The 13,715-nt window shown below is 36.5% G+C and overlaps 1 protein-coding gene across 1 annotated transcript in view; it reads left to right on the forward strand.

Annotated features, from left to right (window-relative positions):
* The window catches only part of KPNA4 (karyopherin subunit alpha 4), a 57,539-nt gene extending 45,042 nt beyond the window's left edge, over positions 1-12,497 (forward strand). Inside the window, exons 16-17 of the mRNA XM_070406894.1 lie at positions 7,690-7,784; positions 10,335-12,497. Of these exons, the coding sequence (XP_070262995.1) occupies positions 7,690-7,784; positions 10,335-10,433 (194 nt within the window). The 3' untranslated portion in view covers positions 10,434-12,497. The remainder of the gene's footprint in view (positions 1-7,689; positions 7,785-10,334) is intronic.
* The last annotated feature ends 1,218 nt before the right edge of the window (positions 12,498-13,715 follow it).

Consider the following 13,715-nt stretch of genomic DNA (forward strand, 5'->3'; position numbering starts at 1 on the left):
TTTAAACGCAAAAAGGCAAATAAGTTGTGTTTTGGACAGTTCAAATTTTAGGTAACTGTGAAATGTCCTGGTGGAATTAGATGATGCAGGCATTTAAGTTTTATGAATGTGAAGCTCAGGAAAGAAATGAAGCAATAGAGTCCCACCAACAACACAGAGCAGGGTAAGGATTAAAAAAGGATAGAGAAGCTGTATAGCCTCAGAGGCCAACCCAAAAACACTGCCACCCAGAGGTTGAGCCACAAACTGACTCTTAGGGGAATACAAATTAAGGCAGACTGGATCACAAATACGGCCTGCTTTAAAATCGGGACTGTGATTTGCAACACGGAGGAACAGTGTAATGCAGGCAGATTCAACACTCTCCTAAATACCTGGCAGGACTAAGGCGAACCAGGCTGAAGAGTGGAAGAGCCGAAGGACCATCACTACTGCAAATTTTTTCTTTTTCTTTTTCTTTTTAATTTTTTCACCTTTTTACTAAGAAACCAATTTTTTTTTTCTCTTTTTTTTCTTTTTCCATCACCTGACTTTACCCTTTCAATTACCACATTTTTGTTTTTGACCAGTATTGTTGCTCCTACCATTTTGCCATTTTTTGAAGTGCCATTTTATTTTCTCTTTATTTTCTTTTGGGATTAGTGTTCTCCATTCTATTTTCATCGTTCCTTTAGCATTAATTTTCCCTATCTCAATTCCACCTCTTTGCTAAAACCCTCTTCCTTACTTTTCCCCTTTTGGTGTCCTGTTTCTCTTACCCTATTTAAGGGTAAGACTTTGGTCCAGACTTTCCCAATTCCCTCTTTTTACCCCCTGTCTAATTCCACCCTACTTATATATCCTACTTCCAATCTACTGCTCTAAATCCTTATACACCTATTCTTTATCCTTCTTCACTTTCCAACCATTTTTTTTCTCTCTTATCTTTCTATGTTTTCTTGATTGTCGAATATATTGGGCTTTTTTTTTTTTTTTTTTTTTTTTTTTTTAATTTGTTTGTTTGTTTTGTTTTGTGTTTTTTCTTCTTTTTTAGGACTGGTTGTGAGGTTGTTTTTCTTTTTCTTTTTCTTTTTCTTTTTTTTTTCTGCTGGTTTTTCCCTTCCCTCCCCCACCCCACCCCAGTTATTTTTGTGCTTCTGTTTTCCCTTACCCCTCTGGATATTATTGGTGGTTTGTAGTTTGCATTCATCTCCAGGGATCTGTTGCTGGAATTTGTTGAGATTAGTGGCAGTTCTATTGGAGTTTGCTCCTCATACGGGGAGTCTCTTCCCCACTTCTACTTCATTCTCTTTTTTCGCTCTCTTTTTTTCCCCCCTCTTTTTTCCCAATTCTATTTTTGCACTCCTTTTTTGTTTGTTTTTTTCTTATTTTTCTTTTCTGTTCTCTCTTTTATCTTCTTCTCTTCTTTCTCCTTTATCCCCTAATTCTCTTAATTCGGGTGGTCACCTTTATTTGGAGTTATTAATATTGTGAATATACTTGTGTTCAGTGCCTGGTACGTTGTGCCTTGCTCTGTTGTATTTTGTGCCTTTAAATCAACGCAGCAGATCCAAGCAACAGCAGCCCCCTGATCACCGCAGCCTCCTGATCACCACAGCCTCCTGATCACCACACCCTCTGTCTGTGGAACAGCAACTGTACGTGAAGCCTCCCCCCACCAGCCAGAAGAGCCAACACAGCTGTGAACAACACCCACCAGAGGAGCTGCTGCCAACTGGAAAGCAGCTGCTACCGCAACCGTCTGAGCAGCAACCACAACCCAAGGAGCCCCTGCCACCCAGGGAGCAGCCACTGAACACCTCAACATCTACATATGTCAGCGAGATCAAACATGGGTAGGCAAAGAAACCCCCAAAGGAAAGAAAAGGAGGACTCGCCAGAAAAGCAGCTAAGTGAGACAGAGATATGCAACATGACGGAAAAAGAATTCAGAATAAGGTTCCTAGAGTACATGCACCACATGTTCAAGAAGCAAGAAGAAACAGATGAAAAACTCAACTACTTATGCAAGAAGCTAGAAGAAACAGATGAAAAAATCAACAACTTAAGTAAGTCCCAAGAAGAAATGAAGAGTGACATAGCTTCAATAAAAAACTCCATTGAAAGTATCAACAGTAGACTGGGAGAAGCGGAGGACCGAATTAGTGAATTAGAAGACAAGGAAGCAAAACACACTCAAACTGTACGGCAAATGGAGAAAAAAATTAAAAGACAGGAGGAGAGCCTAAGGGAGCTTTGGGACAACATGAAACGAAACAACATACGAATAATAGGGGTGCCAGAACAACAGAAAGATGAACATGGATTAGAAAACCTATTCGAAGAAATAATATCAGAAAACTTCCCTGAGGTGGGGAAGAAAAAAGTCACACAAGCCCAGAGAGTCCCAAACAAGGTGAACCCGAAAAGACCCACACCAAGACACATCATAATTACCATGGCAAATGTTCAGGATAAAGAGAGAATCTTACAGGCTGCAAGAGAGAGACGGAAAGTAACATACAAGGGATCTCCCATTAGATTATCAAATGATTTCTCAACAGAAACACATCAGGCCAGAAAAGAATGGACGGAAATCTACAAAGTGATGCAAAGCAAAGGACTGAATCCAAGAATACTCTATCCAGCAAGGCTATCATTCAAAATTGAAGGGGAAATAAGAAGCTTCACAGACAAAAAAGGGCTAAGGGAGTTTATCACCACCAAGCCAGCCATGCAAGAAATGCTAAAGGGACTGGTGTAAAAAGAAGAAATATCAAGCTCAGAAAGAAAACAGCCACACACACACACACAAAAAGAAATGGCTACAAACAAATACCTTTCAATAATAACTTTAAATGTAAATGGACTAAATGCTCCAACCAAAAGACATCGAGTGGCTGAATGGATAAAAAAACATGACCCATACATCTGCTGTCTACAAGAGACCCACCTCATTAGAAGGGACTCACACAGACTGAAAGTGAAGGGATGGAAAAATATCTTTCACGCAAATGGAAAGGAAAAGAAAGCTGGGGTAGCAATACTTATATCTGACAAAGTACATCTCAAAGTGAAGGCCATAACCAGAGATAAGGAAGGCCACTTCATAATACTAAAGGGATCAATACAACAAGAAGATATAACCCTGGTAAACATATATGCACCCAATGCAGGAGCACCCACATACATAAGAAAACTTCTGGAAGAAATCAGGGGAGAGATCGACAACAATACAATCATAGTAGGGGACTTTAATACACCACTGACATCACTGGATAAATCCGCTAGACAAAAACTCAGCAAAGAAACAGCAATCCTAAATGACTCACTAGATCAGATGGACTTAATTGACATCTTCAGAACACTTCACCCCACAGCTGCGGAATATACATTCCTCTCAGGTGCTCATGGGACATATTCAAAAATAGACCACATATTGGGTCACAAGCAAAGTCTCCACAAATTCAAGAAGATTGAAATCATAAAAAGCTTCTTCACAGACCACGATGGCATAATGTTAGAAATAAACTACAATAAAAACAACCCAAAATACTCAAACACTTGGAAGCTGAATAGCATGTTATTAAATATTGATTGGGTTACCGATGACATCAAAGAAGAAATTAAAAACATCCTGGACACTAATGACAATGAAAACACAACAATCCAAAACCTCTGCGACACAATGAAAGCAGTCCTGAGAGGGAAGTTTATAGCTCTACAGGCCTATCTCAAAAAACAAGAAAAAATGGTAGTCAATCATCTAACTCTACAACTCAAAGAATTAGAAAGAGAGCAACAAGAAAACCCCAGAGTGAGCAGAAGGAAGGAGATAATAAAGATTAGAGCAGAAATCAATGAAATAGAGACCAAAAAAACAATACAGAAAATCAATGAAACCAAGAGCTGGTTCTTTGAAAGGATAAACAAGATTGACAAACCCCTAGCCAGGCTCACCAAGAAGCAAAGAGAGAGGTCCCAAATAAACCAAATCAGAAATGATAGAGGCGAAATAACAACAGACCCCACAGAAATACAAATGATTGTTAAACAATACTACGAGCAACTCTACTCCAACAAACTGGACAACCTGGAGGAAATGGACAAATTCCTAGAAAAATACAACATTCCAAAACTCAATCAGGAAGAATCTAAAAACCTCAATAGGCCAATAACTATGGAAGAAATTGAAGCAGTCATCAGAAAGCTTCCAGCAAACAAAAGCCCAGGGCCAGACGGCTTCACAGGGGAGTTCTACCAAACATTCAAGGAAGAACTAAAACCTACCCTCCTCAGACTACTACAAAAAATTCAAGAGGAAGGAACGCTTCCAAGCTCATTCTATGAAGCCAGCATCACCCTAATACCAAAACCAGGTAAAGACATCACAATGAAAGAGAATTACAGGCCAATATCCCTCATGAACATAGATGCCAAAATCCTCAACAAAATCTTAGCAAATCGGATCCAGCAGTACATCAGAAGGATCATACACCATGACCAAGTAGGATTCATCCCAGAGATGCAAGGATGGTACAACATCCGTAAATCAATAAATGTGATACATCACATAAACAAATTGAAAGAAAAAAACCACATGGTCATATCAATTGATGCAGAAAAAGCATTCGACAAAATCCAACACCCATTTTTGATAAAAACTCTCAGAAAGGTGGGAATAGAAGGATCATACCTCAACATAATAAAAGCCATATATGACAGGCCCACAGCCAACATCATACTCAATGGACAAAAACTAACACCATTTCCCCTAAGAACAGGAACAAGACAGGGATGCCCACTCTCACCACTCCTGTTCAACATAGTACTGGAAGTATTAGCCATTGCAATTAGGCAAGAAGAAGGAATAAAAGGCATCCAAATTGGAAAAGAGGAAGTAAAACTGTCCTTATTTGCAGATGACATGATATTATACATACAAAACCCTAGAGACTCCATCAAAAAGCTACTAGACTTAATACATGAATTTGGCAATGTAGCAGGATACAAAATTAACCCCAAGAAATCTGAGGCATTTCTATACACCAACAGTGAACTTTCAGAAAGGGAGATCAGAAAAACAATCCCATTTACCATCGCACCAAAAAAATTAAGATACCTAGGAATAAACTTAACTAAAGTGGTTAAAGACCTCTACTCAGAAAATTACAGGACGTTGAAAAAAGAGATAGAGGAAGACATAAACAGATGGAAGAACATACCATGTTCTTGGATTGGTAGAATCAACATCATTAAAATGTCCATACTACCCAAAGCAATCTATACATTCAACGCACTTCCCATTAAAATACCAATGGCCTTCTTCAAAGATCTAGAACGAACTCTCCAAAAATTCATCTGGAATAAAAAAAGACCCCGAATAGCTGCAACGATCCTGAGAAAGAACAAAGTAGGTGGGATCTCAATGCCAGATATCAAGCTGTATTACAAAGCCACTGTTCTCAAAACTGCCTGGTACTGGCACAAGAACAGACATATAGATCAGTGGAATAGAATAGAGAGTCCAGAAATTAGCCCGAACCAATATGCTCAATTAATTTTTGACAAAGGAGGCATGAACATACAATGGAGCCAAGATAGTCTCTTCAATAAATGGTGTTGGGAAAATTGGACAGACATATGCAAGAAAATGAAACTAGACCACCAACTTACACCATACACAAGAATAAACTCAAAATGGATAAAGGACTTAAATGTACGACAGGAAACCATAAAAATTCTAGAAGAATACAAAGGCAACAAAATCTCAGACATATGCCAAAACAATTTCTTCACTGATACAGCTCCTAGGGCAGTTGAAACTAAAGAGAAACTGAACAAATGGGACTACATCAAAATAAAAAGCTTCTGCACAGCAAAAGAAACCATCAACAAAACAACAAGAAAACCCACCTCGTGGGAAAACATATTTGCCAACGTCATATCTGATAAGGGCTTAATCTCCAAAATTTATAGGGAACTCATACAACTTAACAAAAAGAAGATAAACAATCCAATCAAAAAATGGGCAAAGGATCTAAATAGACACCTTTCAAAAGAGGACATTCAGAAAGCCAAGAGACATATGAAAACATGCTCAAAGTCACTAATCATCCGAGAGATGCAAATCAAAACAACAATGAGGTACCATCTCACACCTGTCAGAATGGCCATCATCAACAAATCAACAAACGACAAGTGCTGGAGAGGATGTGGAGAAAAAGGAACACTTGTGCACTGCTGGTGGGAATGCAGACTGGTGCAGCCACTATGGAAGGCAGTATGGAGGTTCCTCAAAAAATTGGAAATGGAACTCCCATTTGACCCTGTGATCCCACTACTAGGAATATATCCCAAGAAACCAGAAACACCAATCAGAAAGGATATATGCACCCAGATGTTCATAGCAGCACAATTCACCATAGCTAAGATCTGGAAACAGCCTAAGTGCCCATCAGTAGATGAATGGATTAGAAAACTGTGGTACATCTACACGATGGAATACTATGCTGCTGTTAAAAAGAAGGAACTCCTACCATTTGCAACATCATGGATGGAACTGGAGAGCATTATGCTAAGTGAAACAAGCCAGTCAATGAAGGAAAAATACCACATGATCTCACTCATTCATGGATAATAAAGACCATTACAAACTTTTGAACAATAATAGATACAGAGGCAGAGCTGCCTCAAACTGATTGTCAAACTGCAGTGGGAAGGCCAGAGAGAGTTGGGGGGCAGGAGGGAGGGGAGTAAGAGATCAACCGAAGGACTTGTATGCATGCATATAAGCATAACTAATGGACATAAGACACTGGGGGGTAAGGGAGGGTAGTGGTTTGTCAAGGGCGGGGGGGGGGGGGGGGGAAGGATACTTATGTAATACCCTTTGTAATACTTTAAGAGGAAAATAAAAAAAAAAAAAAAAAAAGAAATGAAGCAATAGATATACAGATCCTCAGCCTATATTAGTAGCTAAATTTTTTTACTGGGAGGGCCCCATAAGGAAAATGTAGAATGAAAAATGAGCCCAAAACAACTATCACCATTTAAGAAAATAGAGGAAGAACAGTCATGAAAGGGTAATTTCATTATTTTTTAGAGACCTTGAAATTACTACTATTAAACAGTAAAACAAGACCTAATTTCAATGCCAACAGGTTAAGTTTATATATTTTTAATGTGTCTGCCTATGATTTAACAAACTCTCTAATGTTTACAGGGCAAATTCCATTTCCCCCTGAAATACTGTCGTTGATGTTATAATTAACAGATGTCTTAACATTTATTTATTAATCACCAGTATATTAAATTTTTTTCATATATACTCACTAGAAAAACTTGGCAGATGCTAGAAAGTGGAATGAATCTGCTTTTAACTTTTAACAAACAAAAGCAATTTTACATGTTATTGCTCCATATAAACATTGTGATGATATAATAGTTTTCTGAATAGGTAGATGTCCCATTGCTTAGTTAGTCATTTGTATGCATTTAAACACTCAGGTTGTTAATATTTTAAGATAAGCATGCTATATCTTTGTGCATAAAATCTTTTTATTTTTTAAGATTCACCCTTAGAATAGGTTCCCAAAAATTATAGATTTGCAATTCAGTAATTGGATTATGTGGTCCAAGATTATTGTAACTTTTTTTGTTAGTACTGTTTAGATATTACTCTATTTTACTTTATAAAATCTTTTGCAGGACTGGAGAAAATTGAACAACTGCAAAATCATGAAAATGAAGACATCTACAAATTGGCCTATGAGATCATTGATCAGTTCTTCTCTACAGATGATGTATTTAATAACTTTATAGTTTTCTTAATATACATCTACATGAAATAATATGTTAAGCTAGGACAGTGATAGCGAACCTATGACACGTGTGTCAGAGGTGACACGCGAACTCAGTTTTTTGGTTGATTTTTCTTTGTTAAATGGCATTTATATAAAATAAATATCAAAAATATAAATCTTTATTTTACTATGGTTGCAAATATCAAAAAATTTCTATATGTGACACGACACCAGAGTTCAGTTAGGGTTTTTCAAAATGCTGACACGCCGAGCTCAAAAGGTTCGCCATCACTGAGCTAGGACATGCATGTATATATTTAGGGGGAATGGAATTAAAATAGGTATATGACGGTAATGTCACTTGTTTCAGAAACGTAATTAATTCAATATTTCAAAGTCCCTTAGGGCATTAGAAAATAGTACTAGCACTGATGGCAGATAAGTTAGGCATATTTTCTTGACACTGGACAAGTCAGGCTTTATTTTTCACTTGATGTCATATTTTATATTGTTAATAGCATAACATGTTTATAAACAAAATAGTGATACTAGATGTCCTGTAATAAATTCTTCATGACAGTAATTAGTTAATCCACTTTTGACTATATTCTCACGGTTACTTTTAGTTGACCCAAAACAAATATGAAGATAGGTAGATAAATTGAAAACAATAAATCATCAAAAAGATAAGTTTCCATATAATGTGAGGTACAGTATACAAAAGTGTCTTATGTGGTAATGAAAATTAAAGTATTAACTTAATTTTTAGTATTGCCTCTTTGGAAAAGTAAGCCTAAATTAAAAACAATTGTTCCTTAGAAAATTATAATGGTTAGATACCACTACCAGTGAATTTCTTGAGTGATTTTTCTCAACATTTTAATTAAGTCTTATACACAAACTTTTCCATATTATCAAAAGAGTAGAATATTATTAAACTTTTTTTTAAATCCTCACCCAAGGATATGTTTTTATTGATCTGAGAGTGTGAGAGAAACATCGATCGATTTCCTCCCATGTGCATCCAGACCAGGGATCAAATCCACAACCGAGGTATGTGACCTGATTGAGAATCATATCCGAAACCTTTTGGTGACGATGCTCCAACAAACTAAGCCACCCAGCCAGAGCTAAACATTTTGTTAAGCATGTATTACTCAAACACAACCTGACAAAGACAAAACCAGTTACGCATCACATAACATTTCAGTCAAGAATGGACCATACAAATGATGGTGTTCCATAAGATTATAATGATGGAGCTGAAAACTTCCTATTGCCTAGTGATGTCATAGACATCACAGTGTCATACCCCAGTGATTACTCATATGAAGCTGGTATAGCAAAAACCTACTATGCTGTCAGTCATACAGAAATTTAGCATTACAATGACAGTGATAGACTATGCATACCATCTAGGTTTGTGTAAGAACACTCTAACAATGCATTTCTCAGAACATACCCCCATCGTTAATGCGGCTCATGACTAGTAGAAAAGAAAGTTGTGCATTCTACTTATAGGTGATTAAACCATTTAGATATCAAGTCTTTTAGATGATCAAGTCCTATTTAGAATATAATGCCAGTTTAAGTAAATCAAATAAAATCCAGAAAAAGCATATTCTTTTAAGGGTAGCTTTTATCACATGTCTTTAAAGTTGGATTTTTGGAAGTCCTAATTTGCAAGTAGATATACACAAGGCCTTACGATTTTTAATACCTCAACATGCAGTTTTTGTTACTCTCTTATGTTATGAAAATAATTCAGAGGATGTACACATTTACAGGAACTTCACTATAGACTCATTATTTTGTAGTATTTTACAAAAGTACCTTTAGATATAAAGCATATAGAATATTATTTATCAGTTATTAGCTATTATTTTACTATTTTAAGCCCAAATGTTATTTGTCTCCCTGGAGTGGCTCAGTTGGTTGGAGCTTTATCCCATGCACCAAAAGGTCGATGGTTTGATTCCTGGTCAGGGCACACAGCTGGGTTACGGGTTTGATCCCTGTATGCAGTCAGAATGCATACAGAAAGCCACTGATCAATGTTTCCCTCTCACCTCTCCCTCTCCTTCTTTTCTTCTCTCCCTCATTCCCTCTCTCTTCCTCTCTCTAAGCATGTCCTCAGATGAGGATTAAAAACTAAAACAAAAATTAACCAGAGATTATACTTACTTTAAAAGTGGTGGCATTAATTTTTTAATGTCATCTTTTATCTATTTGCTCAGGTACAAGGGAAATTATAGTGAGTATCCTCTCAGTTTAAAATGTATGACCATCTCTAATTTATTACTGATATTTTATTCTTTTAGAAGATATCCATCTTGCATATTCTCAAGTTTCTTCTCATTTTGGCATCCTTAAGAAAAAGTGTTTACAAAATGTTTCAGCTTTCTAAAAGGGATGGTAGGATAATGCTGACACATTATCTCTCTCATACTTTTTAAAGGGAAATGGGAATATTACTATAATGCTATTTATATATACTTTTAAACTAATCATCTTTTTTTTTTTTTTTTTTTTTTTTTCATTTTTCCGTAGATTGATGAAGATGCTAGCCTTGTTCCAGAGGCAATACAAGGTGGAACATTTGGTTTCAATTCATCTGCCAATGTACCAACAGAAGGGTTCCAGTTTTAGAAAGATGCTGTGGAAGTTAGGTACAATGCAGCACTGAGATATATATATATATATACATATATATAAAAAGGTTTGATCCATCAAGCTTGGCTCATGGGATCTACTGCTGCATTAAATCGGGAAAGAAAATGTGAAGATTTCATTTGGAATCACAGAAAATGCCCAAATGAGGTCAAGATGGCGAGTGGGTGCGAGTGAGAATGAGTGGCAAAGTGTAATGAAAACTTTACATGAATGCTTATTTAGGTTGATCAAAGTAAAAAGGGCTACAGGTCACAGTTCTTCAGTGCCTGAGAAGAAACATTCAACGTTGACTTACTCTACATCAATTGAGGGAGAGTGCAGTACTGTCATCTTCAAGCCTTGTAAGCATAAAAGAGAATAGGATGCCCATATAAGTCAAAGGAAAATGAGCCCAGGCCTTGCTATGAAGCAGTGTGTGAATGGACAGTGTTGAGTGAATGTCTGGCTCAATGATAGAGAGCCAGGTTCATCTTTCAAATCTAGGGCTCTTCACTCATGAAGCAGACTCCTAGTCCTGGAGTGACTGTGTATGAGAGTGTGGTTGTGGTGCTGTATGTGAACGCATGCAAGCTTGATTCGCCTTCAGGGGGCTGATAACAAACCTAGTAAATCATCAAAATGAGATCATAAGTGTTAATGTACACTGGACATGAAAACAAAGACCCGTTTAGCAGCAGACATTGGTTTACTCTGCAGCCTGTGTTTTCTATTTCCCCTTTCCTCCCCACCCCCTCCCTTTTTTTTCTTTTTTCTTTTTAGGTTTTTTTCTTTTTTTTCTTTTTTAGTTTTGTTTTTTGTTTTGGGGGATTTTTGTTTTGTTTTGAGGGGGGTTTTTTTTTGTTTGTTTTTGTCCTTTTTTTTTTAGGTTTATTTTTGGGGTTTATTTTTTTTCCGTTTTTTTTTGTTTTGTTTTTTTTTTTTAGTTTTTATTTACTCTACCTAGTATGGCTTTTTAGTTGCTTCTCAAGTCAGAAAACTTTTCAGGAAGGTTTCCCTGTGCATTTGCACCAGATGAATGTTTGATGCTATGAAAAGCTTTCCATATCATCAGAACTAATTTGTGTAGATTTTTGCATGGAAAAAAAAAAAATCAAATTTCCCTCAAAATAGACTGTGTTGCAGCAGTACACATGTTGCCATAATAGTATAAAACAGTAAAATGTGCTTTAAAAATACATCCTTTTCATTTTCAGAGATAACATAAAGATCTTTGCATGAGGTAAATCTACAACATAGTTTATTTTTAGATTTTGTTAAGTCCTGTAAAGAAGAAGAAAAAAGTTTCAGTTGTAGTAGAATACCGTGCTGTGTTTAAATGTTATTTGTTTTCAAACTTTGTTTTCTATGAAAATGATATGGAAACTTCTAAAATCGAATTTGGTGCATATGTACTGCTGAATAAAGACTGATGAAGAGATTTGAATAGATGTACAAATCAAGTAATGGTTTGAACACCTTTAATAATATGCCTAATCTGTTCAATTGTTTTAGAATCTTTTTATCTTAGATGTAGGCAGCCATGAACAATCTATTTTGAGCCACTTTAGGGAGAAAACTTTGTATTTTTAAAACTTGCATAAGAGTTATGCAAGTGGTTTTTATAAATTGGAATAATACCTCAGTTTTGAGGTTATGCACACTAAATTAAATGTGACATAAATTAATTTGTACAAAAAGAACTCTTTATAAGGTGGCTCATTGTAGGAAATCCTGTGCCTTCCCCTTTGAGCACAAGTGTTGCATGAACAACAGTTTGCTATAAGAAACATACCAGATTAGCCACCATTAGCATCTATATCTACTTTGTGTTTAAGAATCAACTGGTAAATCTGAAACACTGTAGAATGGATAAAAATTATTTTGTGATCATAACTCTTTGTTGAACTAGAGTATTTTTGCAGCATTCCTTGTCATCAGAAACATGGATAAAGTTTAAAACTAGAAGCAGCAGAAAACTAGCTTGTAAAATTTATCCAAGTAGAGTGCAGGCTAGGCTGTGTTGGGGAAATAAACATTAAACTTAAGCAATGTTTTACATGGGGTGTGTGTGTTTGCTGTGTGGATTTATTATACATATTAATGTAAAGTTAGAGTATAACTCAATGTATTGTATTAGTTTGTCTTTCTAAATAAGCTTTTGACCTAGAAGCAACATAACAGACATATTTCTTCAGTTCTGTAATTTCAGTATAAACATTAATATTTTAATCCACTGAATTTGTTCAGATGACACCATCTGTACTTCTGCTTTCTCCCTATTCAGATCAAAGTTTTGACCTTTCTTCATTCTTCCAGCAAAATGGACCGAGAGACTTGAGCTATATTTTAAGTATTACTATAGCTTCAACATACAGTTCTTAATGATAGATTGCGTACAAGGCGTGGTTTCTATAGAGGGCTTAAGTTACCACAAGGTGAACATAACAATACATGATTTATGTTTCTTAGCAATAAAAAATTTGGTTCAAAGTAAGCTGAGGAGGTTATAGTACGCCAAATGATTTTATAGAATAGTTATCCTTTATATATACACTAGAGGCCCAATGCACGAAATTTGTGCAAGAGTAGACCTACCTTCCCCCAGCTGCTGGCACCAGCTTCCCTTTGGCACCCAGGACCCAGGCTTCCCTCCCTCCGGCCATCGGCAGGCAACCGGGACCCAGGTTTCCCTCACAGCCCTGGCTTCATCTGGAAGGAAGTCTGGTCTAATTAGCATATTATGCTTTTATTATAGTTACTAATTGTAGGTGGTATTAACATCTGAGTACAAGGGCTACCTGATGGTCTAAATATTTCCTTTCTACCCATGGTCTATGGTCTCATATGGGACCTTGATATTCTAATACAGGGGTGGGGAACCATTGGGATATTTATAACATCATTTGGGGGCCATACAAAGCTATCAACCTAAAAATGAGCTTGCTATATTTGGTCAAACTTTCAATTAACTCACCCCTAATGCCTTGGTAGGGCCAGACCAAATAATTTCAAGGGCCTTCCTTATATGGCCCTCGGGCTGGTCGTTCCCCAACCCTGTTCTAATGGAATTCTAGGAAGAACTTTGCCATGTCTGAAATTTGTTTAAGCAAAGTTAACAGTTCATCACAGCCAGTGATCTAGGAAACACTCATTTTTAACATACAACATTATTTGTGATGAGGAGGAAAATGAAATAAGCCTTTAGTAAGCTAATTGTTCTTGGCTTCTCTTGTTTAAACTGCCTTTTTGGAGTATTGAGCTCTTTCAAGTGCTATAAAA

Source organism: Myotis yumanensis, unplaced genomic scaffold (genome assembly GCF_028538775.1).
Source record: "Myotis yumanensis isolate MYYU_CA2020_CCGP unplaced genomic scaffold, mMyoYum1.0.hap1 SCAF_2, whole genome shotgun sequence".
Classification (NCBI taxonomy): domain Eukaryota; kingdom Metazoa; phylum Chordata; class Mammalia; order Chiroptera; family Vespertilionidae; genus Myotis; species Myotis yumanensis.